Source organism: Osmia bicornis, chromosome 9, assembly GCF_907164935.1.
Source record: "Osmia bicornis bicornis chromosome 9, iOsmBic2.1, whole genome shotgun sequence".
NCBI lineage: Eukaryota > Metazoa > Arthropoda > Insecta > Hymenoptera > Megachilidae > Osmia > Osmia bicornis.
The window spans coordinates 5,463,466-5,490,389 of NC_060224.1; the positions used below are offsets into that span (position 1 = coordinate 5,463,466).

At 36.1% G+C, this 26,924-nt stretch overlaps 2 protein-coding genes across 5 annotated transcripts in view; both read left to right on the top strand.

Moving 5' to 3' along the window:
* Nucleotides 1-2,755: 2,755 nt before the first annotated feature.
* On the top strand, nucleotides 2,756-7,434 carry LOC114883108 (homeobox protein MSH-D-like). Of its 2 annotated transcripts, none has more exons than XM_029200544.2 (4): nucleotides 2,756-3,530; nucleotides 4,013-4,171; nucleotides 6,336-6,439; nucleotides 6,640-7,434. In XM_029200544.2, exons 1-4 carry the CDS (start codon nucleotides 3,089-3,091, stop codon nucleotides 6,943-6,945), a joined length of 1,011 nt encoding a protein of 336 aa, XP_029056377.1. In that variant the 5' UTR covers nucleotides 2,756-3,088; the 3' UTR covers nucleotides 6,946-7,434. The 2 variants fall into 2 exon arrangements, with proteins under 2 accessions (XP_029056377.1, XP_029056378.1); XM_029200545.2 differs by having other exon boundaries at nucleotides 4,043-4,171.
* Nucleotides 7,435-10,237: 2,803 nt separating this feature from the next.
* LOC114883107 (disintegrin and metalloproteinase domain-containing protein 10) overlaps nucleotides 10,238-26,924 on the top strand; it is a 94,275-nt gene continuing 77,588 nt past the window's right edge. For all 3 annotated transcript variants that reach the window (XM_029200541.2, XM_029200542.2, XM_029200543.2), the window contains exon 1: nucleotides 10,238-11,139. In XM_029200541.2, coding sequence (XP_029056374.1) covers nucleotides 11,061-11,139 — 79 coding nt within the window. In that variant the 5' untranslated portion in view covers nucleotides 10,238-11,060. The remainder of the gene's footprint in view (nucleotides 11,140-26,924) is intronic.

The window sequence follows — 26,924 nt, forward strand, 5'->3', positions numbered from 1 at the left end:
AAACATTCATAAGAGCGTTGTAAGTGGTTTTTAATAAAGGTATTTAATCATAGGTGTCGGATTACGTGTAAATCGGCTGCTGGTGTCACCAAACGATATGGGATTACTCCATGTGTCCAAATACGTTCTTTGAAAATTTGTTTCGTTTGCATGTGGGCCATTAATGAACATCGACGTACAGCTGAATATTTATCAAAAATCATAAGAAAATTTAAAAAGATATTTTCATTATGGGTAGCTGGAAATTTTATAAAATTAAATTTGAATTATCTTTGTCAAATGGCCCATCATGCACGAGTCAAATATTTATAAAATATAATATTTGAAAATATAGATTTCTATTTGCTGGTTTATTTGTAAATAGTAGATGGCAGATAATTTCAAAAATTATGAAAGAAATTTAATCGAAAATAGAGGCAATGACAGAGTAAGTTTTAATGAGATAAATGTATTTCACAAATGCTGCTCACAATGGAAGTATAGTGCAAATAAATTCACAATGTGTGAAAACGTCCCACGGCAATTTGTGCGCGCGCTAGTACACCCTCCTTTTCTCAGGTGTTTGATTGATCGTTTCAATTACGGGGCGCAGCGTGCATCGAACGCAAAAGTAAAGTCCATATAGGCGAATAAGATCGTTCGTACGAAAGTTTCAGTTTCGTGAAAACGAAATAAAAATTGTGAAATACCAGTATTCACCATCCAAGGGTTGCGTTTATTAGAAGAGTGACATTTTTTTCACGTAGTTCTAATTTGATGGGCAACGGCTATAGCTTCGTGAACGTTATCGCGATAATTTTTCTCATGCAGATGCAAATTATTGACTGGTCCTCTGGAAGACAAACAGCCATCTGATTTCCAAATATTTTGAAAGATGAAGGGTCCGTAATGGTTTCCTGGAAGAAGCGTAGATACGGGTCCGTGAAATTCCATGTGCGCCGACCGTGTCGTTACTTCCTTCTTTCACACCTAACGAAAAGCTGATGCACGGAATTTCGTTTCATGTGACCGGGGCCTAATATTTGTTCTCATCACTTGCACGCTCAAATTTCTTCAGAACGTTCGTAACTACGAACAGTTGCATATCATTTACGACAAATTGTTGAAGAAAATAAATTAAAGAAAATTGATGTCTTATTGTATCATTCTAACAAGTAACTTCCTTTGAAGTATCACAAAATAATTTCCACAGCTAAAACGACCGGACGTTGATCGAGGAAAGAATTGATGATACGAATCCACGATAGAAAGCACTCACAATCGCCATTGGTCCTTTATCATTGCAGTATGGAACTCAATGGATTCACTGTGTATAAGACCGAACATTGAGATTGGCCCGATCTGGCCCGGAAACTAATGGTACCGCTTCCGCGGAAAATGCTCGGCATTTGAAGTCCGTAAACGGAAACAGCTTGTATGGTTCGGTAAAGTGTACCAAGATAGAGACCCGAGAATCTCAAATTCTATATGTTTACATAAAATTCTTCAGGCTCGCTTTTGAAAAAAATGTTCTGAAGTTTAATATTTGATTTTTATTTGATCCAAAATAGCAATTAGAGTTTTTGAAATTTTATGTAATAATTAATGTACATAGACAATATAAAATTCTCCAATTTTTCAACTTAAATTTAAAATATATAAGTATATAAATATTTAATACGAATTAAATAACTTTTAATATTCTAAGGGAATTAACAGTTTCCTCGTATATTAAAAATTTTTAAATGTAGCTTTCCAGATAATAAAATATTTCAAAAATACTACTCCTGAATAACTTACAATTTTTTAAATTACAGATTCATCAAATGAATCTGCGAATGAGAACCTCTGAGCAGAGTTTAGTAAACGCGTGAAGAAGTGTTTTGCGGTACTTTTTCACGCCGTTCTCCGTATGGCAGAAGCGTTTATCCATTGCAAGGGTGTATATGGGATAAAGAAAGAACCATTAGTTTGCTGACATAAAACCCTGAAATAGAGGGGTCGAAGAAGGCGGACGCTGCGGAAGAGCATGCGCTTCTTGAACCAATCGCAGCATCGCTATCTCACCCCTGATGAACTCTTTTCGGCTGCATGAAATTCGCTACTGCGCACATCATAGTATTAAAACGACGTATTCTACGAGACAACCATAATTCGTGCAAAGATGACTATAATCCGATAAAATCGAACCGTTCGACAATAAAGCAATTCGATAATTTTCATTGAAATTCAGCGACTAAGCAATTAAATTCTTTAGATGATTAAATAATTTCTACGAGTGTAATGGTATTCATTGAACACTACTGCACATAATACCTCGAAATTTGAATAGCGAAAACCAGACAGAATTCGCAAGGAAGAGACTCTGCAAATAATCCTGAACGATGAACAGGTGCGAACGAGTTGGCACATCTACGAACCTCATCTTTTATTTCACCTCCTCAAATAACACAGAGCTGATATAAATCAAACAAAATACACTGGCATTAATTTAAAATCTTTTACAGTCATTTTGTACCAGCGTCTTCGATGACCAAAGGACCTCGTCCATTTGAAACATAAATTGTGAAGGAAACGACGTCCAAAAACCGTTTAGCGCGGAGTAGGCATTCTATCGATTTATCGCGGGATACGATAGCAAAAGCAACGTTAAACCAGTGTGAATAAGCTTTTGACCCCTACTCCGATCAGGTAACAGAAAACGAGTGGGGGTTACCGGTGCGAGATGTTCCTCCAGTATCTCTGGATGACCTTCCCTCAGAAGCTGCTGGTGGGGAGGCTGGGAGGTCCTTCTGGACCACAGACACGTGCCACCTGTCATACATTTTCAAGTACTTGCTTTCGGAAGGTTGACAGGGAGATTAGTGGCAGATTAGAGCTTAAACGTGAGCGGAGATTAGTCAGATGCAAGCTCGATGAACCTCGTGTCATCTGTTCGTTAAATATTCTACGTAGTGTTGAAAGATATGAACATATTAGTGTATAAAATTTGGAACATTACCAGTGGCGAGAAGATACTTTGCAAGAATTAGGTGTACGAGGTGTAAAATAATTTTAAACAATGATCGTGAAGTGCAACTCGTAAGAGGTGGAGTTTGAACAGAGTCCAATGACATTGTCGACGATGGAGCTTTATCAAAATTACAGCAAGGTGAACGAAGAGATGTACGATCTTCGACGAGCGTCCATGCAGCAAGATAAAAAGATTCATATCGTGGATGACGCTTACGGACGAACGAGAGAAAATCGTGAGAGATTTGTGAAGTCACCGGGTAGTCATCAGGACACGATGGAATATGCGTCTGATTCGAGTAATGAAAGTTACAAGGACAATCTCAGGAAGCAAGTTGAAAGAAAGAACTCTTCACCGGTTGCTGCCTCCAGTGCTTTTACCATTGACAATATTCTTGGAAGACACGAGAAAAAGGATAATGAAGTATCCTCTGGTTTGAACAGCTTCGAGGACAAAGAAGAGGAACCGGAAGAAAGGGACGAGAAAATGGATGGAAGTCAGTTTATTAGACCCACTGCAATGCCGGCTACACATTCTGGTAAAATTTATATGACAAATGATATTTATTTGATCATTATGTTATAATATCTTTTATTTAATACGTTAAGTAGTAGGGAAAGTACAAAATTAAATTCAAATTGGAGCTCTCTTCGTGGTCCGCCGTCCAAGGGTTGATTTCGACTTCTTAAAATTCTAATTATATTAAGGGCACGCTTGGTTAATTTTCGAATTTGAGATTTTAGATTAGTACTTTGCATTATTTATATAATATTGATGCTGTTCAAAATTTGCATTCTTTTTTTATTTTACTAATTAGGAGATTAGGCAAAATTCGAGGCAACGTCGGCTACCGATGGCACTCTATGTATTAAATCTCCTACTTGCTATTTTATGAAATTAATATAATATTAATGCTTGATAAGAAATTGTTAAAGTGCTTTCTATAATTATTAGGACATTCTGTACACTTTAATTTATCTTATCTTCCAGATGCAATATTAAGAATCATTATTTTTATAGATATAAATGCCAGTTTGTACGCTCCAACAGGATTATCCTACTCTGAAGTGACACTTTCGGATCCTTCGGGATATTCAGCGACGTCTCTAGCTTCTGCATCCCTTTTATACAACAGTTGGTTCGCTCAAACGAAACCTGGCCAATTGTTTGGATTACAAGGTAAAAGCGCTTACATAAATTATATATTAAATCAATCTATCCGTATCAGAGAGAGAATATCGCGTGAGAAGTTTAAAAAAATTGCATCGAAGGTCTGAAGTTTTCATAGTTCTCTTTGAAACAACAACGTGTTTCTTTCTGTGACAACAAAAGACTCTAATTATCCGCTCGTAATAACTTATCGGCGTAATTCCATTTTCGCGAACAATAGCGAGAAGAGCGAAATCGTCGGGTTCTTTCTTGGCTCCAAGGGAATATTGGACATTACTCGAGGCGCCTATGGTAACAGCTTTTCGGCACGCGAACGTCACATTAACAGCTGGGGTGTTGCATCCCCATGATGTTTCGATGTGTTACCGGCCAGGTGTATAATATTTAGTTGCTCGGATGTCACGCTTGTGCAAATTTAATTTATCGATTCACCTTTTAATTCCGTTTCATTCATTTTATACCATAAACTCCATTTAGCAAAATAACAATCAAGAAATTAAACCGAAGATTTAATTATAAAATCCATGGCTTCCAATTTTGTATTCGCAATTTCTTTCTTAATTTCAGTTTAATTAATTAACTTTGAAACTGAAATTGAATAGAAACGTAATTTTTAGCGGGTTCTATGAATAAAAAGAGATTTAAAGGATATTGAAGTAGAATATTTGCGAGGATTTTAAGACGTGAATAATTTTTGCCAGAGGATTACCATCCGCCATCGTTGTTTCTGGTCTTTCGCTACCATCCGCCATGCTGTTAGGCACCCATTTATCAACGACGTTACTCTAACCACCTTCCGGGGAGGTGCTAAATGTCTCCGTACACTCGTAAATCTTGGCTCGCAGGTATTCGTTCTTCGTCACCGTGTTCGCTTTTTGGCCAATAGTCTCTCGTCTTCTAGGAAACATGACCGATTTGCACAACGAATTTGTCCCGATTAATTCACACCACTGTGAAGAAGGCAATTAATATGACATAGGAGGAGCGATCATTTTGAACAAACATAGAGCTTTTCATGAAATGTGATTTATTAAGGACTCCATTTAGGCAAATATCAATTTAAAAAATTAAGCAATCAATCAAACTTAGTCATTAGGACTTTTAGGGCTGAGGTAAACTGTAAACCTTTCTAAAACGTCGGCAAGACAATCAAAAGATCAACCCGATGGAAACCCAAAATGTCATAATTACTAATTCAAACAATTGTGAAAGTTTCAAATTTCTATTTTCACGTAAAATTATCATGATTTTTAGAATTGAATAAAATATTGAATGGAAGGATAATAATGTTGTAACGCTGGTAAAAAATGAAAAACAAGGATATAAAAACAGACAAATTTTGACATCAGCTTTGGAAATACACTATTTGCTTTTCCTCAAATTTTATTGAATCAAGCAAAGGATTTTTACAAAATTGCAAATTTTATTACTGGAAAAAAAGATAGAAAAAGAAGTCATAAAACTCTATTTAAACTTAGTCAACTTTAAACAACAAACTTGTATTTAACGTTGACAGAACCTATTACAACCACTTATTGAAATATACCTAGAAAAGATACTGTATGATTAGCAATGAAATTTGCAACATTTACACTTTTTTTTGTACCCAAAATTTGTAGAAATTGCTTAATGATTCCTTTGTCTGATTTTTCACGCGTGATACACTGCGGTGTCATGTTATCTAAATGCGACTAACAACGGTATAATACCTCATATAACCTCTTGAACGGAAATGTGTGGAACTTCTTTGCACCATAATGATAATCGCATCCAAACGTTCCTCGGTATAAACTGTTTATACAACTCTTTGCCACGTTCTGGCTCGTATTGACAGTAAGATGTCACACGTTCCTCAAACAATCCCACATGTTTTAGAGACGCACGGTAACTTTAGTCCCTGTCCAATGAGCACACCGTACCGGAGAAAGTGGTAATTGAGTACAAGCTGACAAAGTTAGCCGAACAATTAAGAAGCATCATTATAATGTTAAATTTTTATTATCACCGTCATAAATCTTCGAGAAGGTCTGTCAGGATCAACTGTCACTAACTCAAAGATGGTATTCAATTAATATTTAACTTGGTTGAAATGTTTCTGGTTATTGGTAAAATTTACTTGTCCCAGTGTGCGAAGGATAATCGAATTCTATGAAGCATTTAATTGTTTGCCCAGCGCCCAAACCGAGTGGAAGACGGTCCAGGAAGCCGGGGATCGATCGAAAACCACGACAGGCATACAGTGCGAAACAGCTGGAAAGGCTGGAATCAGAATTTAAGGTATCTTTTGTTAAACAAATCCTCTTTTCCTACAAAAACTATAACAAGTTAATATTAATTTAATACATTTGAATTTTGTTAATTTGTGATTCCTCTAAGGTAGAATTTAGATAACTTCAATGTTTGGTGTAACTGCAGCAGAAAAATAAATAAACTAAGTATTTATAATAAACAAGCTTACATACAAATCTTTGTTACAGATCGACAAGTATCTGAGTGTAAGCAAACGAATGGAGCTATCAAAATCGCTGAACTTAACCGAGGTACAAATCAAAACATGGTTCCAAAACAGGCGCACCAAATGGAAGAAACAACTTACCTCAAGATTGAAGATAGCCCAGAGACAAGGGTTGTTTCCACCCACGTATTTTCCACCGGCACAATACCCTTTGCTTCCCTACTATACCGCACCCCTTGTGTTTGGAAATCCATCGTCAGATGACGCCAATGTTAACGCGACGACGATACCATCCCGACCTGTGGTATCCTCGCCGGATACTGTCTGAACTAGTATTGATTCGAACTACTTAACCGAGCGTGGGCTTGGCGGAGAAAAAAGTGCAATCGAAAGTTGTTCCACTTGGTTGTAACAGGAAACGATGATTTTCGTACGATACCACCGTGGTACATTGCCATAGGTTCTGTTAACCCTTTCACCTCGAATGACGTACATATACGATTTTATAGGACCGAAAGGGGTACATTACTCAGTTCAACACAGTTTTGATTTATCAAACCAACGTAGGATATGTTGTCATCTTATATTTAATTATAATGATACGCTTTCAATACTGATGGATTTTGATCAGAATGTACTGCAGCCAAAGGGTTGAAATTTTTCATTAGACTCATAAGCATAAGGATATGAACATAAGTTACCGGAAACGTACGAGACAGATGTTTTATGTACATAAACTGCGAGACTATAATAAATAGAGCTTTAAGAAACTGACTTTTATGTCCCTGTGAATTTGCTGCACGCGGTGGATGTTCAGTAAAAAGTGTTTTGTTATAGTTAGAAAGAAAATCGAACAGAATTTCGAAACGAAAAGATATCGAACAGTCGTTTAGAAATTGAAATTATTTATTCATTTTTAACTGATAATTAAGCGATACAATCAAATAAATTAAAAATTGGAGATACTACAAATGTTGCTTTGCAAAATATAAATTGGATGTGTAACTAAAATAAATTTATATTAAAAGCTGCAGACTGCATAGAAACAGTTGTAAATATTAATGAATGCAGATGGCTATATTTTTAAAATTCTAATGAAACCAGAATTAGATTATAAAAATAGTTTAAAATCATCGTTAGACACAGGAGTCCATTAAAGATGTATAATATTATTCTAGTCGATAGGTCTTCGCTAAATCTAGAGTAGACGAAGCTCTAAGGAACGTTATTTGGGTTGACTTTCCTAGAAGACAAGCTTAGACACTTTCTAAGAACTTTCGTCAACAGTTAAAGTCAGTTTTAACCTATCACTCACGCGACGTATAGCCGTAAATCCAATTTCACAAAAGACAGGCTTTAAAATTGTTTTTAAAGTTCGACAGATACAATATGTATCCGCAATATTAGAAAGTTGCTGTTTCTTCCTGTATCCTTTTCCTTCCAATATCAGTACACAAGACTTAACTTCTCCTCAAACAATTATGCTTTGATCGTTTAGTAATAAATGTCACTTATTTTCCGTTAAACAGTGATTCCCACGTCTTGCTCTACATTGTGGTACATTATTATCTGTTCCGCAAGCAACGTGTCGCACTTTCGGATATCCGGGAAACTTTATTTTTGGAATAATACTAAGCCTCTTGAAATTTAATTTCGGTCTGGATATTTTCTTCTTCTTTTTCTTCTCTGAATAACCAGTACCTATATCACGTGTCTTGACTTTAACAGACGATTGTACAGTTCGAACATACATCATCGGGCTAGAACTTTTATCCGTGGTGGATTTTTCTTTAAAATGAACGGTAGTTTGAATGGACGCATGAGATTTTCCCTCCTGACCGGATATTGCTGCCGCGATAGCCATCGCATTTTTAGCACACAGAAAACAGCAACTTTTTGTCAAATCTTGACCGTCTATTCCTAGAATTTCATTTAACTTCATTTGTCCATTTTGATCTGCTCGATGGGGGGGTGGACTAGATAGAGGAACATCCAAAGGATATTCTTCTTCCGCTTCCTTATTGCTGCCTTTCCTTTCAGCCTTTTTCGAATCCTTGATCTTTACTTTCCGCTTATCTTTTTCCTCCGGATGTTCTACTGTCGCAGCTGCCAGTTGTTTACTTCTCTTTTTCTTCGTTCTACATTTCTTGGATTTTTCTTTAACGTACCCGACAAAACTTGTCTTCGACTTCGATATCTTAGCTTTTTTTCTCCTGCAGCATTGTGCACAAGCTTGAAACAATTTCTTCGCTGGATTCTTGGATTGTTTTTTCGTAGCCGAATTCGAAGCAGTATTAGCGGTTACGTTTTCCTTCCCTTTTTTCTGCTTTTTCAATTTTTCTTTCTTCTTCTTCTTCTTCTTCGGATTTTCATCGCTCTCAGATTCCGGTTGAGTTGCTGTGAAATGAAATTAATACCAATTGCAAGTACCGTAATTGCCTTTACAGAATGAAATTTACTTGAGCTATGCGCGGGTGGATCGTGAGTAATCGTTTGTGTACGTTTGTAATTAATTCCCTCCTCGTTATTCTGATGAGTATTTTTAGAATGCCGGTTTGTATTCACAAGTGGATCCTCTGTCATTGTTTATATCTAACTACACGTAGCATGAAGTTTTCCACGGTTAATTTCAATTCCATTTGTAATGAATAGTAGGAAGGAAAAATCACGTTATATAAATTTTAATCTGCATCTGAAGGGGATTATAAACATAGCAACTTCATTTGTACAAATATGTGCGAATAATTTCTTACTTTGAGTAGGTAGTTGAAGATTAATTTTACAGTTAATAATAGGTTAACTACATTGTTATCAATTTCATAATGAATTTCTCATTAATGAAGAAGGCAACTTTTGTTTATTAACTTCCTTATTTTAATTTCTGCATTATTTGCATGGTTGAAGAAAATCATTTAACAATTGATTTTGTAATATAAGAATTTAATCCATATTTGACGTTTGAAACTCCCGGGCGCCATAATGGCCGGAAACGCCATCAACCGTATAAATATGATACCTTTCACAGTATGAAACTTTACCTCGTATATTTATTTCCTGAAGTATCAACTAGGGAGTTAATAAAATACTAAAATGCTCAGTTCAATATAAAATAAACTATTTTATTTATAATCTTGTTACATTTAAAAGTAGAAACATAGAAGTTATACAATTGTACATAGAAGATACACATCCCACTTTCGACCAAAGTGCCTAATACCTTCTTATAAAGAATTAAAAAACGCTACAATTGGTGTATAGCAAAGTCCAAAATTTCATTTTTAAAAATTCAGATAAGTTTGAATTCATTAAAATATTTTATACCTTGCTATATATCAATTGAAGCAGCTTGAAAAGTATAAAAACGCACCCAGGTTAAAAATTTAATAGTTCAAAAGTTATCCTATGCATCAGGGGATGCTCTATCCGACACCATTTAATTTTTCCTAATAACATTTTTCTTTATTTTATATAATTATGCAGGATATCCTGTATATGAGACGCTGCGCAAAGCACGTTCGAATTTGAACTACGGCGCAACTGGTGGGGGGTCACGTGACGCGCGGTAGCTGCGCGAAGCGGCAGCTGTCCCTCCCTGGCGGTTAGTCGGCGAACGAACGCAGGAGCGCCATGATTGTGACAGGGAAGTCGTCGTTTCAGCGGTGGTAGGACTGCCAGTGACGACGGTGGCAACTGGCCGACGTCGTGTGTGTGTTTTGTTGCTGCTGCGATGCGTCTGCTAAATCTCGAGTCGTCTCGTAAAAGAGTGTGAGAAAAAGAGCGGTCAGCTGTTACGACGCCAGGCCAGACAGCGCGGCCAAACGAACGGCACAGATCAATTACATCGCGGAGGAGGATACGCGGATCGAAGGAGACGAATATCGTGCGACAGGAAAGAAGGTTACGAGGGGCGGATCGTTGGTGGTAAGGACCGTCCGCGTGAAAGTGATGAATATCGGTGGAAAAACGATGGCGTAAGCTTTGTCAACCCTGAGCCGAGACGTGTCGTGTGTCGTGTGCCGTGGCCGTCCGTCATAATTCAGCTGCTTCTTTTTTCTACAAAAGCTTATGACTCGGCTGCCCCGAAGAAGTTGCGCGCGCGAACAACGGAACGCGTTTACAACGTAACGTCAGTGAAAACACAATCCAGTGTGTGCTGTGCTATCCCAGTTGCTACGCGGTCTGAGTGGCGAATATACTCGCGATATCGGTTCATCTTTGATCGCCGAGCATCACGGCAACCCAGTAACGCGTATATACGTGCCAACGTTATTTTGACCGACCGTGAGATCGGCTTTTCCGTTGTCCTCTGCGGTGACTACCGTTCGAAACCGCTACTTCCTCGCGTCGTCGCGTTGTTGTTTTGTTTTGTTTATTGTTGTTCGCGCGTATTCGCGAGGTGGTGCCAATACCTGGACAACGGCTTCTCACGGGGAGAGAGAGAATATGGTTACGATGATCAGTGATACGTGTGGATATGTTCTCTTTCTGCTGTTGCTGTTGCTGGTTCCTTACATCGAGAGTGGTAAGTACATTTTACTCCATTTAAATTTACGTCTATTCTCTTACGTGCAACAGCCTTTCAATGTGTCGAGAGTAAACGGTCGTTGATCGTTAATTACGTGGCGATGCGACAACGCTTTTAAAATGCATGATACAGTTTTACTTAACGTCTGGCATGCGTATGCATACGCGCCTAACCGTACGCGCGTGTGTGCGTGTGCGTCCGTCTCCGGGTCTCATGAATCATCCTTTCACGAAGAGCGTGTCTCGCGCGTTTTCCACTGATGCTCTTGGAGCCAACAGCAATCGGCCTGTTTATTTTTCGAAAGTATTTGTTGCTTTAATCGAGACTGTTCGATTAAGTAATCAAATTCAATATTTTTAACTTGTTGTTGAATTATTAAAGAACAATAACAACATTTTTATTCATATTTTTAAATATATGAGTCATTCACAAATTAAATTAAAATTTTAGTACCATATCATTCAATTGATACTTAACTTTTTTCGAGTTAATCGATTTAACAAACTTTTGTATTTTTAATTTAACTAGATTATTTTTCAATTCAAAAGATAATATTGATAAAAATACTCTACTACATACCGAAGGTTATTTAATCGACTGACTAGCTAATTCGTCATGCTCAGTTAACGGGTTAAAATACAACTATACGTTCGTTCTTTTAAAAAGAAAACAAAACTTACGGAAGTTCTTTGTATACCCGACATCGTTATTGAACGTTCACCCTATGTTTTGTTTTATTTTCTTTTTCATTTTATGTTACATTTAAATCTTCGTTTTATTTTTGGATAGGAAAGCAGATAGTGAACTCCATGAGTCACGAATTCGTAGAAATCACAGATAAAGTTTCTTGGAACATTTATGAAACAGATTACGGCGAACACAGCGTTTCCGGTTAAAGTTGCCCGTTGAATCGTGCGCGCCCTTCGATTTATCACGCGTTCCTGAATAGTTAATTCATCGCGAACCTTCATTCACGCGTTTCCCGCTTACATCGGTGAATAATTTCTGTCTTTGACCGAATAAAAATGATAGAACGAGAGATCCTGTTCTCCGTAGTGTAAATCGTAAAATTACCCTCCGCCGGAAGTCCCAATCAGGCGGCAGTGGACGATGTAGGTGATAGTTGCATACACGCGAGCGCGTCATTGCGTTGGTTATTCGAAACTGAAAGGGAATTATAAAAGAGAGAGAAATGTAGAGATTATTTGGGTTTCTTTGCATCGTCGATTAAATGCTGGTACAATATTTGATTTTTACTTCACGGAAACTGGGTCGCTTCGTTTTTCCCGATAATTTATGCAGATATTTTATGTACATATTGATTTGTTAGATGTATCGCAGATGCTGATAACGTCACGTATATCATTGATAATGCAAATCTGCAGAACTTGTTGATTACGTATTAGTGTAAAAAGCAAAGTATATTTAGCACAGTATTGTAGTATCGCTTAAAACGATGTCGATTTGTACATATTTTCTGAATTTTCTATAAAACGTGTACAAGTTTTCCAGCTTGTTTCAATTTTGTATTTGGCTCCATCAAGATATAATTTATTACAAATTCAATCGCCCCGTTACTTTACACAATTGTTTACAAAAGTTATTTTCATTGTATTGCGGATAAATCAATATTTTTGAATCAAATATTTACAAAAATACTGCAAGAACATCGTATGTTTAAACCACTTTTATCAATATTTATCAAAATCTGCGTTATTTAGGAGATAGAGGAACGCTTTTCCAACAAAGAAGCTATTTTAAACGTTATCAAGAAGCTTTATTTAGATCCCTATTCATAAAATTTATATATACGTGGTATAAGCGATATGGAAAACTTGATCTATATTTTATTTTCATTTTTTTTATGTAAATTACCTGTAAACTTACTTTCCACGTAGCTGTATTAAACCAGATAGAAAATGTGAGTCGTTATTCGAGTATAAAGGGTTAAATCCAGATTAATAGAAGAACATTTGTGTTGAAATGGGAACATCGGTTCTACCTTTCTTTCTTTTCAATCTTCGATTTGTAACCGTGCTATCGCAGAATAATTTTCTGAAAATTCTCATTCATGGAGAAAGCGGAAGTCTGACAGGAACAAAAAGCCGCGTACGATGCAGTCAGAATATAAAGATGCAGTTAGCTCTGATAGGTTGGTCGTTTCGTTGGCTAGCAAGCCATATCTCAAGGACAAAGAGCTGATTTTTCTTTTTACTGAAGGTTACAATTCTTCGACGGACCTGGTCCGATCGTGGCGAAACGTAGCAAGAAGTTTGGTGAAATCCGGAAGCCTGGCACGTTGCGGCCATCTTCGTATATTTCATTCGGAAAACTACGTCTGCACCGTCTGGAAAACGTGCAGTCGAGAGCCGAATAATATAATGGCACCGATTCTGTATCCCTTGTTACCTTTTCCTCTTTGCCTTCGATCCATAATCTTACTTCCAGTTCCACGGACGTTTAGGGACCTCCGCGTGGAACATCATTTTTGCATACAATACTGGTCGTAATTAGTCGAGAGATAAGTGAATTCTGGCTTTATCATACTTGTTTAGGCGCTTTCTACCTCGAGCCTCTTTGCACTTTGTTCTTGGAAGAAGAGAAATATTCTTTGTTTTGATGTCATTTGCTAAATATAAAACGAAATAAAATAAGCCCTTTAAATATAGAGGATTATATTAGATATTTTTATTTTTATGTCATATAATTAATAAGAAATATTTTTTAAAGCAAAATTTGCCTTTTCAAGATAAAAAATTCTATTTCAAATGGTATAGGATGCAATTTTTTTAATTACACTTGTGTATTAAATCAGATATTTTGAATTATGAATATGGTTTCCTTGCAAACCTTGCAATTGCAAAATTCTTCAAGTTTCGTCTTCCAAGTGTAAATTGTTTTGTGGTACATACACAATTCACGAAATTTTCACAGTATGGTTTGATCATAATCGGAGTAGAAATTTGGGAACAGAGTGCAAAAGTATCTCGCAAAGCCCGGCCATTGTAAGGTCAATGCTTCCGTGCTGGCTTTAGATCCGATAGACACGGCCGTGAACACTATTCTCTCAACGATGAAAACGTGACGAAACGAAAAGTTGTTATCCAGTTGTTTCATCACTTTTACCTCGTTGGACTTGTTCTTTTCTGGACGTATACTGCTTTATCATCTAGGACATATATGCTACATATGGAGAAACGAAAGTCTTAATTAGTGTAGCAGCAGTAGTTTGTTCTCTCTTGTTAACTCTTTCATGACTAAGCTAACTTGTTTGGTTAAAATTTGTGGTTGGATCATTGATCATAGTGCTTTTAATTCAATTATAAATATTGTTTTACAAATTGAACCTCCACAGAAGTTTGTAGAAACTTTGGTTATCAAGGAAAATGAAAAGGGTTAAAGATAAATTCTTATATCAAATCATTTTCCTTAGAATTTTGGAAATATCGTTTGTTAAGAACTTAAAATAAGTTCTGTAGTATTATAATTAAAATTTTGTTTGGGAAATTCCAAGAGAAATATGGTATTGTTAGATATTCAATTTTAATTGATCTATCCACACTCATTACTCGTTTAAAAAGTTAATTAATCACGTGTTGATTTTGTATGACGTTTTATTTAAATTTCATACAGTTCCTAGTTAAAATATTCCATGATTATCATAAATAGTATGTTCAAGGTTTATAATTTATGTGATTAGATAAGTATGTTTTCTTGTTCTAAGTACTTAAATATTTGCACGGTTCGCTGTTACATTGTGTAACGACGATTTGTAGACAAGTTTGCCTCGATAGGTGAAAACAGGTTGTTGGTATGTGGATCATAGAAAACGGAGTTTCTTCTCTAGTTTTTACAAGTCTATTGCTGTTCTAGTTTCACTGCAAGTGACATAACTTCCAATAAGTTGATATTAAATGCTTGAAACAACAATTTATCTGGAATATCGTTATCTAACATTGCTAAAAAAGAAATTATTTCAAAAGGGGGTTGTATATTTCATTTATTTTTGAAAGGAATATGATTGCAGTGGAATAATGAAAAATAAATTCTACAAAAATACGTAATTGCTCCTTCTGTTCTGGACCCATACGATCTCACAGTTTGTTCTGAACTTCCCAGACAGATGGTTCACCATCGATTGCTCTTTTCCCCAACTGTACACTGTCACTCACCCTTCAAAAACACACGTACGAACACATGGTACTGGTACCAAACAGATGTTCTTCAAACTCTTAGCGTAGGCACTTCAAGTTAAAAGATGTAAATCTTCTTTACAAGGCATACATACATCAGAAGAAGATAGAGTCGAATTTCTTAGAATAGAATCACCCTCGGACGACGATACCATTGGGAAAGCCCCAATTTTAATTTAATTTTATATTTCAAATCATTTTCATCTACGTTTTTCTCAATTTTTTTAATTACACAACTTAATTGTTCTTTGAATTCTGGTTACGAAAAGTTTCTTTGAAAAATTCCCTTATTTTTGATAAGTTATGATTCATAATAATTCCCAGGAGTCATCGCAATTAAAGCTAAAGATTGCAAGGTGCAATCTTCGTTCTGAGTGAGAAATAAATATTAACACTGCTGAACTTTTATCTGATCGAAGTTTGTTTCTTCTTATAAAAGTTAATAGAATCGTTATTTTTCTCACGATACGCAGCTACTCTGATGCAATACATTAATAATTCTATTGCAGAGGGTGTTTCATTGAATCTGTTATGTACTGGTATCAAGATTCCTTTTTTTTTTCTTAATTTCATCGTATGTTTGAAGCATGCCATTGCAATTTGTTAATGATATTTTTTAATTAACTTTTGCTTGAAATGTTATTCCGAATTTTGCACTTGGCAGAAGTTATACTAGTATGAGTTTGAATCATGTGTACTAGATTCTAATTTGATTAAAAGAGTCCATTAACTTTTTTATCGCGACTATATTTTGCCAATGACTTTTTGTTATTGGTTGCTGTAGTCTGATTGATAAACGCTTTAGCGTAAATAATTAGAGGGTGCACGAAGTTAAACTATCACAATTAATTATCGAAATCATAGTGGTCAAGCTGACCAACATAATCAAGCGTCATCAATGTAGTTCGCTGTACGAGGTTTAAACTGAAATCAGGTTATATAACAATCTGAGTGCCATGATAAAATTAAAAGAAATTTTTCTAATTAGTAAAATTAGAGAAAAGTACATGTCTTAATTAAGAAAACTTTGTGCACGACCTTTTTATCTGTTTTGAAGAAATCCATGTTACAATTTCATAGAATTATTATTTTTGAGCTCCTCTGAAATTCTCTATAGAAACAAGACGTCGAGGTAGAACGTTGCGCTAATTAATTGCTTATCACAACACCCACTTCTGCAAGAGGTGGAGTATTAATTTATGGGCAGGTATAATTGACAATCGGGTTATAGAACCATACTTTGTACCCATTAATTTAACAGCAAAATCGTACTTTCATTGTTGATCTACCCTTATTTATTAAATAGAACTTAATTTTCCAAAACAAGGGAGTTGCAATAAAATCAACAATTCATTTAAGTTGTTTATAGAATCGAGCTAAGAAAATAGTTTACTTAAAGTTTATGATACGATAGTATTGCATAGTAAATAGAGCTCTTCTTTCTTGGCTCGCAATTAGAGCATCACTTCAAAGGGGTCAAAGAGATCGTCTTTGTCCAGAATATTTGGTAAGATGAAGTTCAACAGGAATCTCGTGGCAGAGGAGTATGGAAGGATCCTGGAGAATTCAGAATTCTCGAATCAAGGGGATCTTATCTCTAAGGTATTCCGTGTTCGAGGGATATAGGTGGTCGTTTCGAAACTTTCTACTCGGAATTCCAGGCACAACCGCGCTATTCGGCTCGGCTCAAGGAGCAAAAGGGTTTACCCAAGGATATGCAAACGCGTGCGATAGTTCACTACGCGAGGTGGTACGGTCTTTTCAAGATTTCGACCCCTTTCACGTGGTCACGCTCTCTCGAAATTTTCTGCCTCAAGAACAACTTCTCTGACCCATTTTTCGCCATAAATACTTGGCGGAGTAATGGTCCAGAAATGAAAAAGAACCAAGAAATTGATGGTTTTCAATTAAGAATCTTCTTTGACCCAATTGTAGGCAAGAAAATAACAAACTGGCTATTAAGTTAACAATAAAATATCTCCTCCATAATGTGTTAATTTACGGTATAGTCCTGCAGGACCTTCTTCTAAGGTTCTTCTATCGTAACAAATGTTTTAATTTCGTTGGAAGGGAAATAGAAGGGATGTTTGTTTCCAACGAGAAAACATGCGTTTACCTCGATGTTCTCGCTGGCTCGGAGGGTTGAAAAAGTTTCAGAAAAAGAGATAAGAGAGAAGCAAGGATTTAGACCCGAAGTCGCACTTCCGGTTCGCAAAGCTTTCGTTATCGTGTCGATGGAGGATCGTTCGACTGAGAAATTCAAGATCATTGCGGGGAAAAGGCGATTGGAAAGCTTTTGGAGATCAGCCAGATTCTTGATTCGGTTTAGTTCAATGTAGAGACACGCGAAGTTCATTGTGGTTCGTTAATCAACATCTGATTTATTATCTGTTAGGGCATTACTGTGATCATTTTTGTCGAACTTTAAACTTACAATTGATATGCCATAAGTCTTATTTGGAGATACTTTTCTGTCATGAAATTGTATCAGACTTTGTACCTTTTCATACCTGCAACTTTATTGTTCGTTGCGATCCACCATCAGTTATTTTACATTAGGAATACCGATGAAACCTTTATGTAGTCATTTTTATACAGTTTTAAGTTATAAATTGATACATCATAAGTGTCATTTTGAGATACTTTTCTGTCATGAAATTGTGTGAAACTTTGTATGTTTGTTTTATTTCGTTAATACAGTTTTAATATATCATTTAGTACATATTCTCATAATTTTTTTTTTAATTTTTATAAAATTCAACAATATAATTTTAGAACCTATCCGGCTGGAAACGTGTTGCTGTACGATCACACCGGTTCGAAATTTAATTAAAATACATATCGTTCCTTCAGTTTCTCGGGTTTCCAACAATTTCATCCGCACGTTGCCAGGCAATGTACAGAGCGTGTGAAAAACCGATAACGGGAGCGAAGATACTGGCGTCGTTCGTGTTTGAATATGCTCGATGCGTCTTGCGAGAGTGTACGTACAACTATGCATCGACGCCTCCTTCTGCGATTACTCTCGCTAGACGTCGATCTAATTGCATGCATACTTGCATACAGCTGCAATGCTCGCACCACGACACCGCATCGTCACGGTGAGAACACGTTCGCGAGAAATTAAAAATCTCCCGATAGCTTTCGTCTCTCTAGCTTACGATGTAACCCTTACTGGTATTCATACACCGTGAATTCATCGATGTAAACACGACGAACCGGTATTTCCATCTGTGATGATCATATCGCAGAGTAGTACCTTCGTGTCGTTCTAACGCGAAGGAAATATACAAGGTGTGCAAGTAAAATCTTGTGAAACGTCAGAGATTAAATTTTTGACAATTTTTATCCATATGTGCATTCGATGCACTTTGTTCGTTATTGTACACAATGCACACAGGACTTCTCATTGCAAGCATCGAAACGCAACTTTATAAATAGCATTGTGTAAGGAGAAAGGAAAATCGTTTAGTAGCTCGTTCTGTACGGCAACAAATTGCTGTGACTCATTCGGTAATAAATTTTAACGACCACCATTAACCGAGTTGTATCGTAATTATCTGGGGTGCTAGGAATTTCCTTGTACCATCAGACAATTCTCTAAACGCTTTGCTCTTCTTGATAAATTGGCGATTTGTTTTATTCCGGCTATTGTCATTTATTAAATCGTTCCATTCTTCGAGCACACTCTGAAGGAATGTACGAGTCACAGTGAGGTATGGTCAGTCACTTTACACAGTGTTTCTGTTATATCTGATTTTGCACTTTTAGGTCTAGTTTCTAATGGTTAGGTTTAACTTGTTTAAACGTATATCCTACTATTCTCTTTCTGTTAGTTTAGTGCTCTGTTAACTACCTCTTCAGTGGTTCTCATTATAGTCTACTTCATTGTTACTTAAAAGTTCAATCTAGCTGTACAGACTTTGGAACAATAATCTTTGCAAAATGCATTTTTATATGAAAGCTACTGTTCGTTTGGTTTTTGCTTATTACATGTCGTTCGAAATTTGAATTTTCTTTAATTATTATAATAGTCAGCCAGTAGGTTTAATGGTCGAGGGATAATAAGCAAAAGTTTCTCGCCTGTTCTTCGAATATATGGTCGATGTAAATCCTGTCTATCTCGTAATCGAAATCCATGCCGGCGGCACTGCTCTTCTCGAAGAGATCCTTTGTTCCCGACTTAAATCCTTGAGTGTAACCGAGAAACCCCCTCCTGGGGTTCCCACGAGGACCAGGACCCAAGGGAGATGTTACCAACACTTTATACACATCTACAGTGCAACGGTATTCCACCTGGAGGAAACGGAATCGTTAGAGAATAAGGAAACCGAGCTTCATCGATTCTGTGATTTCACAGAGTTGATCGAACTCTGTAGGCACATTATATACTATAGCACTGTGTTATTAATTTTGCAGTTTATTATCTTTAGTCTTATTTGACAGTCTCGTTTTCCTGTGTTACTGGCATCTATAGATGCTCAAGAAATTCATTGACCCTATGCTATAAACTTCTATAAGTTTCTAACTAGTTTTCCTAATCATAAGGCATAGTTACTTCGAACTTCTCAAAACAAATACCTAACAGTTAAATGCTAAGCGACTGTGAATCAACCAGTGTACAGTTTGTGTCATCGATATCTCTAACTTTCCAAACTGAAATTTTCATTTAATATCAAGATAAATATTTCTAAAATTTTAGTTACGTAATATTAGATTTCTAATTTTATTTTTCTTTCTAATTCTTCAAATTAATTATTATTAACAAATGTGTTGAAATTTAATATAAATTAACGTTCAGTTTATCACTTTCGATGACCAAACTTTGTTTCCCATAGTTTATATCAAGTATCACGTTCCAGGAAGAATGTTTCCGTAGTTGAATCACGTGCAGCAGGTTTCGTTAGATAATTCTCGAAATCGCTCGTTATCGGTGAATGTATTCCATGAACCATTATCACGAGGCGAAGCGTTACGGTATACGCGAAAGGCGAGGAAGCGCGTTGTCCATGGAGATGATCAGGACAAGTTAATTTTCCACATGCATATGGCGATTGCCACACATGCGATAGGAGGTACACATAGAGTATGTCGTAGACACAGTCAAAGGTGCTGTGCGCTGGCGTGGACGTAGTCACCAGGGCATTGTAAATTTCCGGTATACGTGCTACATACACGGTGCCCAGAATAATTTCTAATAGCACCGTTATTTCTTTAAACATTGCAGACAATGTTGAAAAATATTTTATCCAAAAAATTGAAGTTACTCTTCATTTTTACCCTTAGAGAGGAAGTGGATTTTTTGTTATAAAAGATTAATAGGTTTATAGATATTAGAGATGGCTGGAGGTGAATCTTTAAAAAAAAATTCATTATTAAACAAAATTTGTAATAAAATACACAGCTCACTATAAAATACATATAATATTTCTTCTCTCTCAAATTTTATTTACAACTCACTCTTTGTTTAATTATAAATTCCACACCTCTGCATATTTCATTTCCTACATAGAATAAATTTGATGAAACCCTCTATAATATTTTATTTCAGATAATTTAATAGTGCGTTTCAGAATGAATTTATTGATTCATAAAGCATGAATTTTCGTGTACAGAAACGAATCGAGTGACTCTTTCTGTTCTTTTCTTCCGTTGTCTGGTCTTCTTCAGAAAGACGTATCGGTCAAGCGAAATAATATCGTGGGTTCAAGTTGAGGAACATGCAGCAGCAACCATCTCTCTGATTTTGACGTCATTTCTTTTCTTTCCGTGTATTATTTCGCCTGTCTTTCTCGCTCTCGTCTCCCTTCTCCCCTATTATTCACCCTCTTTTCTCATGCTGTTCCCCTTCGCGGTTCAGAGCCACGATAAATTGGCCCCTCAATTTCTTTTCCTTTCTCTCTGCTTAAGTCATTCGCCGGAAACGAAATCTGACCGTTCTTATTACCGGGTCGTTATAACTTGCATTTTCGTTGATGCCCCCGGACAAAGGAGACGAGCCAGGCTACCTGAAAGTTGACAAAAGTCGGGGATACTTTAAAAGGGGTCGAAATTAATGTGGCAAGTTTTGCGTCACGAGATAAATGCAGTATCCCGCGAGACTGCAGGGATAAACGTTCGTCGAAAAATTTCTGACGCGTTCGTTTAAAGGATCATGTGGTCATTGGTGTAATTTGTCAAAAATAACTCGCAGATCACCCTTGGTTTTACTCTTGGACGGTGGACCTAGGAGAGAGTTCGAATTTTAATTTTAATCTAATTTAATTTCGATGTTCGCTATAATAAATAGGTAATTCTACGGTGTTATTTTAGTAAAAAATAGTATGGTAAGGGGTGAAGTATGGTTTGCGGGGAGATAAAAATTGCGATTGGTATCGTTGCTTACCAAGGACCATAAAATTTCGGCTTACCCACCATGCCGCGTTCGTTTTCTACCTGTCTACACACCAACCACACGAGATAAAGCCGGAAAATATGCTCGGATTTAGGGATGCGGCTCCCATATACCAATATAATGCAATTTTTTATGCTGCTCGTCTATGTGAACGAAGAGAAAGAATTACTATGTTAATTAAATCAGTCCATGCATTTCATGGTTTGATATTTAAAAATATTTTTGTTATTCAAGTTGAGGCTGAATAAATAACCATAGTTTGTTATTTTTTATAATATTTAGGCTCTAAATTATAACAAAATTTCAAAATCATATAGCAGTGTAAAAGAGTGCATTTATAAACTTTGATGTAATGAATTAATTTTCTTAATGTAATTCATTCACCAAATATAACTCTCGATTTCTGAAGGTAATCGAAAAATGTATTTCGTAATTTGAATTTGTTTATCCAGTTATTTTGCTTCAATTGGCACTCTTCAGATCATATTTCCCTATGTAGTCGCAGCATCATGAATACTAGTCAAAGAGAGTTGGTGGTACAATCACCGGATTTCCAATTATCCAATTTCAGATATTTGCACTGATCGAACTTAAGTGTCTTGCTTTGAATTGCGAGCTGCCAATGCTCCAAGTCGATTCGATAACACGATTCATCGACAAAGGATACGTGTCGCCTTTGTCCAAGTAATTGAGGTTCATCCTTCTATCTTTCGCTATCCCAGAAGATGTTCCATGTCTGTTTGCAACTAACAGCTCTTCACCTCTATTCGAATCTCCACGACAGAGTTAATGTACGATCAGCTGTTTCAAAATTCATTCCCCGATTCGTGATATGTACATAGTAGACTGCGAGTTGTTCAGAGTTGCTATAAAGTTTCGTCGTTACACGCGAACAGAGAGTTACGGATGGCACGGATAAAACGATTTCTCGAATTTGTGAAAAACACCGTGGAACGATGCAGGCAGCTAGGTGATCGAAATGGATGAGTGATTCGATTTCGGTATGCGTGGAATGGGCAGTGTGCTACATCCAGCGCGCATTTAATTAAATTTTTGTTTCCCCTTGCTTCTCCAATTCCTATTCCTTTTTTTTTTTGTTTTCGTCTACCTCGCAATATAGTCTGGTACACTGTAATACACCCGCGAAATAGTCAATTGGTACTTTTTCTGTATTTTACCTTTCGATGAGATCACCTTATGTTTCTTTTTTTGAGAATTTTTATGGACGATTTTGAAAATGTTTCCTTTTCAATTAAATTAATTGCTGATGAATTTATTAGCATTATTTTTATTTAAAGATCAAAGAAATATTTAGAGGAGATTCCACAAAACATTTGAATGTTAGGAAGGTACCGTTCATCGTCGATCGTTCATTGGAGAACGACGTATCGTATCGTAAGTTAATATCAGAGTAATCGATGTGCTGTATAGTGAAACATGGAAATAGTTTGTGATTGCATGCCGTTTGAAAGCGAGTCAGGGCTGGTGAGTGTGGAAAACCGCACGCGCCTACGGAAAATCAATAACGCAGCCTCCGCGTGCCTGGAAAGAGAAGAGTTTCCATTCTCTTTACGGAAAATCTCTGTCAATGCTTGTCATGCTTCGTAATTAATAATTTACTGATTGAATCTGGATGAACTCTGCAAATCAAGAAGTCCATTACCATTTTAAAGTATCAGTTATTGAAAATTGGATATTCCCTACTGCACAAAAGTAATTGTTCTATTAAAGAATTAGTCATTCTATATGAAGAATATTGATGAATCATTTATACAGTCATTTTTGTTAAACTTTAAGTTTTAAAATAATATATTACAAGTGCCATTTTGAGGTACTTTTGTGTCATCATTTTCTAATAGACTCTCCATGTTTCATAATGGAACTCTATCGTTCGTTGCAATCCACAACCGCTCATTTTGTATTGAGAATATCGACGAATCGTTTATATAATTATATTTTTTAGACTTTAAGCTTTAAATTGATGTACCATAAGTGCCACTTTGAGGTACTTTTATGTCATGAAATTTTGTCACATTTTTAACTACATGATGTGCAGCAACTTATTATCTCAAAAACCTGTTTCATGAACATTGAAGCTATTATCAGAAGACGGATCATTTGTGTAGCTTTTCGATCAAATTCATTTTGATGGACAGGTTATTTGGTTGATCAATGACACGCGGCGTAGATGCGTCAACCCTTTTACTGCAAAATGTATCACGAGTGCATTTTCCTGTAGATACTTTGTCTCATTGCTCATTTATCACAGCTGTACAAATAATTTTTAATACCTGTACTCATTTATCAGTGCTGCATGAAAATTTCTATTTCTTTTAAAATGTCAATAGCAAAACGATACGTGATCTATTGTTTGAGGGTAATGAGGGTTTGAGGGATCAAGTTTTGATAATAGGAAATTAATGGCTTCTTACACTAGAATCTTATAATTCAGGTAATTTTACCGCGGGAATTGTCTATCTTACGAAAAGTAAGGAAACAAAGCGAATGGTATGAATTTACAGTCGATAGGGAAATGGAAAGGATATCGTTCGTTTGGTAAGGTTGGATGATCTTCTTGGACCTAGAATTGGATTAGGTAAGAATTGAAGCAGAACCTAGGGAGTAAGAAGTTGAGAGACGACGGAGGGTCATACTGGATGTTAAATTAAGTCACGTCGGATAGACGAGAATGTTCGTCTTTGTTAATTGACTTTTCCGCCTGCGGCAGCTCGCGTTGCAGCAATCAGGAGAGGTCGATTTCTTATTACTTCTTGTCTGAATACTTTTCCCTTGCGTTCATCTTACTGTACTCAGATTTTAGTTTTCTTTCTCTTCTCATACTTTATTTTATAAGAAACTTCTCCCTTAACCTTTTAACTAAAATGCATTTCTTTATTCATTTTAAAAAAGGTTTAAACTTCAATGAGATATAATTAAGAAAATTAATTTTTGAGATTAAGATTTTATTTATGACGTGACAAACTTATTCGCTTCGGTGTTTAATATTATATTTATTTTAAAAAACTCAAGATGATCTAATAAAAATTTTTTTTAATTTCCATTAGTATCAGATTATGGCAAATGGCTAAAAAATCATGTATACCGTTACCATAACCACCCTATGTAATATGCATTAATTTCTCCTACATTTTCAATTTATTTTTACACAAGTAAAGTGTTAATTATTTACAGGTAAAGTGTTAATGGCACTTAAAATGTCATTTCCGGATACGTTACCCAATTATTTGATTAAATTCGTGGTATCGGATGCGCGCGGCCAACGAGGCCAATCAACGCGTTAAAGTTAATCGGTGTCGGTACAAATGAACGTGAGGATCGATCGAAAATCGATCCTTCCGACGAAAAGCTTCGCCGTGAAAGGGTTAACGAGAACCATACGCTAGCTAATCGTACGGTTGCCGATTAAACGAACGTTTCTCCCGCTAACATCCGCGTCGCGGGTTCCCGATTATGCTAAACTGTGGTGAGACTAAACTCGAAAACTTTGACAGCGTCAACGTGCCATCTGTCGGCAGTTAAAATAGAAGGGTGGGCAGCGGGGTTACGACGAAATTGAATCAATAAATTCGTTCTCCGAATGCCCCTATTTCATGCAGCTCTTCAATTGCCGCTCCAATCATGTGCTAATCCAATCGTCCAATTTACCAGTACGCTTTCGATCGGATCATTTCTTTTTCTGTTTGACTTCTTGCGTGATCTTACACGTGTAAGTGGTAGCTGCGGGTGATCATATTGGAAAGATGGAGATTTCTGGTGAAGAAATTGGTGGAAAATGTGTGATATGTAGTAGGAACTTTTGGTTTCAGAACTTTCAAAATTTTCCAATATTTAGAGCTAATTTAATGAGATAAGAATATAGGCAGAATTAAAATTCATTTAGTATGAAAAACCAATCATTCCACATTTAATTTTCAATTTTTGAAATCATCATAAAGTTATCCACGTTTATTGGATTATTCTCTGTTCATCATACTGTCGGTTGCTTAAAAACCTTGTCAGATACGATTATACTTGACCCAATTGTAAATTCATATTTGGTTGGGAAACGTGATGCAGATGTCATATTTTTATTATTATTTGTCATACATCAAAATGAAGTTTATCGCATTTCAATATATAACTTCCATGTTAGATTGATTGATAGGAAAAATTGGAATATTTTTCATGAAATTGATATCACAATTATGAAAACCATTAATGTATATTAACTAATTATATTAGTTAATTCATTTTTCATCTTTCATTTCTTTATTTGTTCACTTGCAGTTGCTTTCTGTGTCTGTAAATAATGTTCGAACTCTTCTGATCAAATTTAAAATTTCAATAACGAAAACAAGGGCAAAATGTTGCATTAAAAGCAACGATAAAAGAACAGAATATAAAAAAGTGTGGAAAAGAGGAAAACACGAAATATCTCAGTCTCTTTTGTTTCGAGCGTGGAAGCTAGGAGTTTCAATTGAATAAAAATCTGGTAGCCTGATTGCATTCTTGCCCATCCAGCGCGACGCGAAGCGTAAGGAACACGAGCATTCAAAAAGAATAGTTGCCGTTCCCTTTTCATCGTCGCGTTACTCACTTTCTAGGTCAACGCTAGAATTTTTTCCTCTCTGCAAACGAAACGTCACGAATCGACAGGATCTATCAAGCGCAAACCCTCGCCCTTGCGAGATACTTGTCAATCGCTGTGGTCGAAAGGCCTTTTCATTGCATTCAGTTTCATGGAACGCACCGTAAAAGCGTTCACTTTTCACCAACATGTGATACGAAACGATTACACCCGTGTAAAAATAATTCTTTTCAAATTTACTCCGCTAGAAAGCTAATCGGTTGATTCTAAGGGGGCGTTTATAAAGAAAATTACGCGGTAGATTGATAGACCATGAAAAAGTTGATGAAAAATGAACAAATTGGAGAATAAAGAAGTCTGCCTAGGTGTTTTATATCGATTAAGTATTATTAGTCGAGAAATGAACAGGTGAATTTAAAAATAAATTTTGAAAGTTCATAGTGCCACTTTAGTTCTTCAGATTATTTAATTAAAATAATTAAAAAAGAAATCAGGTCATCCCATAAATGAATGATGTTTAAAGGATTTCTTTTTAATTCTTGGACGGCGGACCATGAAGAGAGCCACATTTTCATTTTATTCGCACTGTTCCTTTAAAAATTATTTT

What these genes read in the sequence shown, in the direction of transcription:
- LOC114883108 (XM_029200544.2), top strand. Translation starts at nt 3,089, where the DNA reads ATGACATTGTCGACGATGGAGCTTTATCAAAATTACAGCAAGGTGAAC. An exon ending in AATGCCGGCTACACATTCTG is followed by an intron (nt 3,531 to 4,012) that starts GTAAAATTTATA and finishes TTATTTTTATAG; the next exon opens with ATATAAATGCCAGTTTGTAC. An exon ending in GGCTGGAATCAGAATTTAAG is followed by an intron (nt 6,440 to 6,639) that starts GTATCTTTTGTT and finishes TCTTTGTTACAG; the next exon opens with ATCGACAAGTATCTGAGTGT.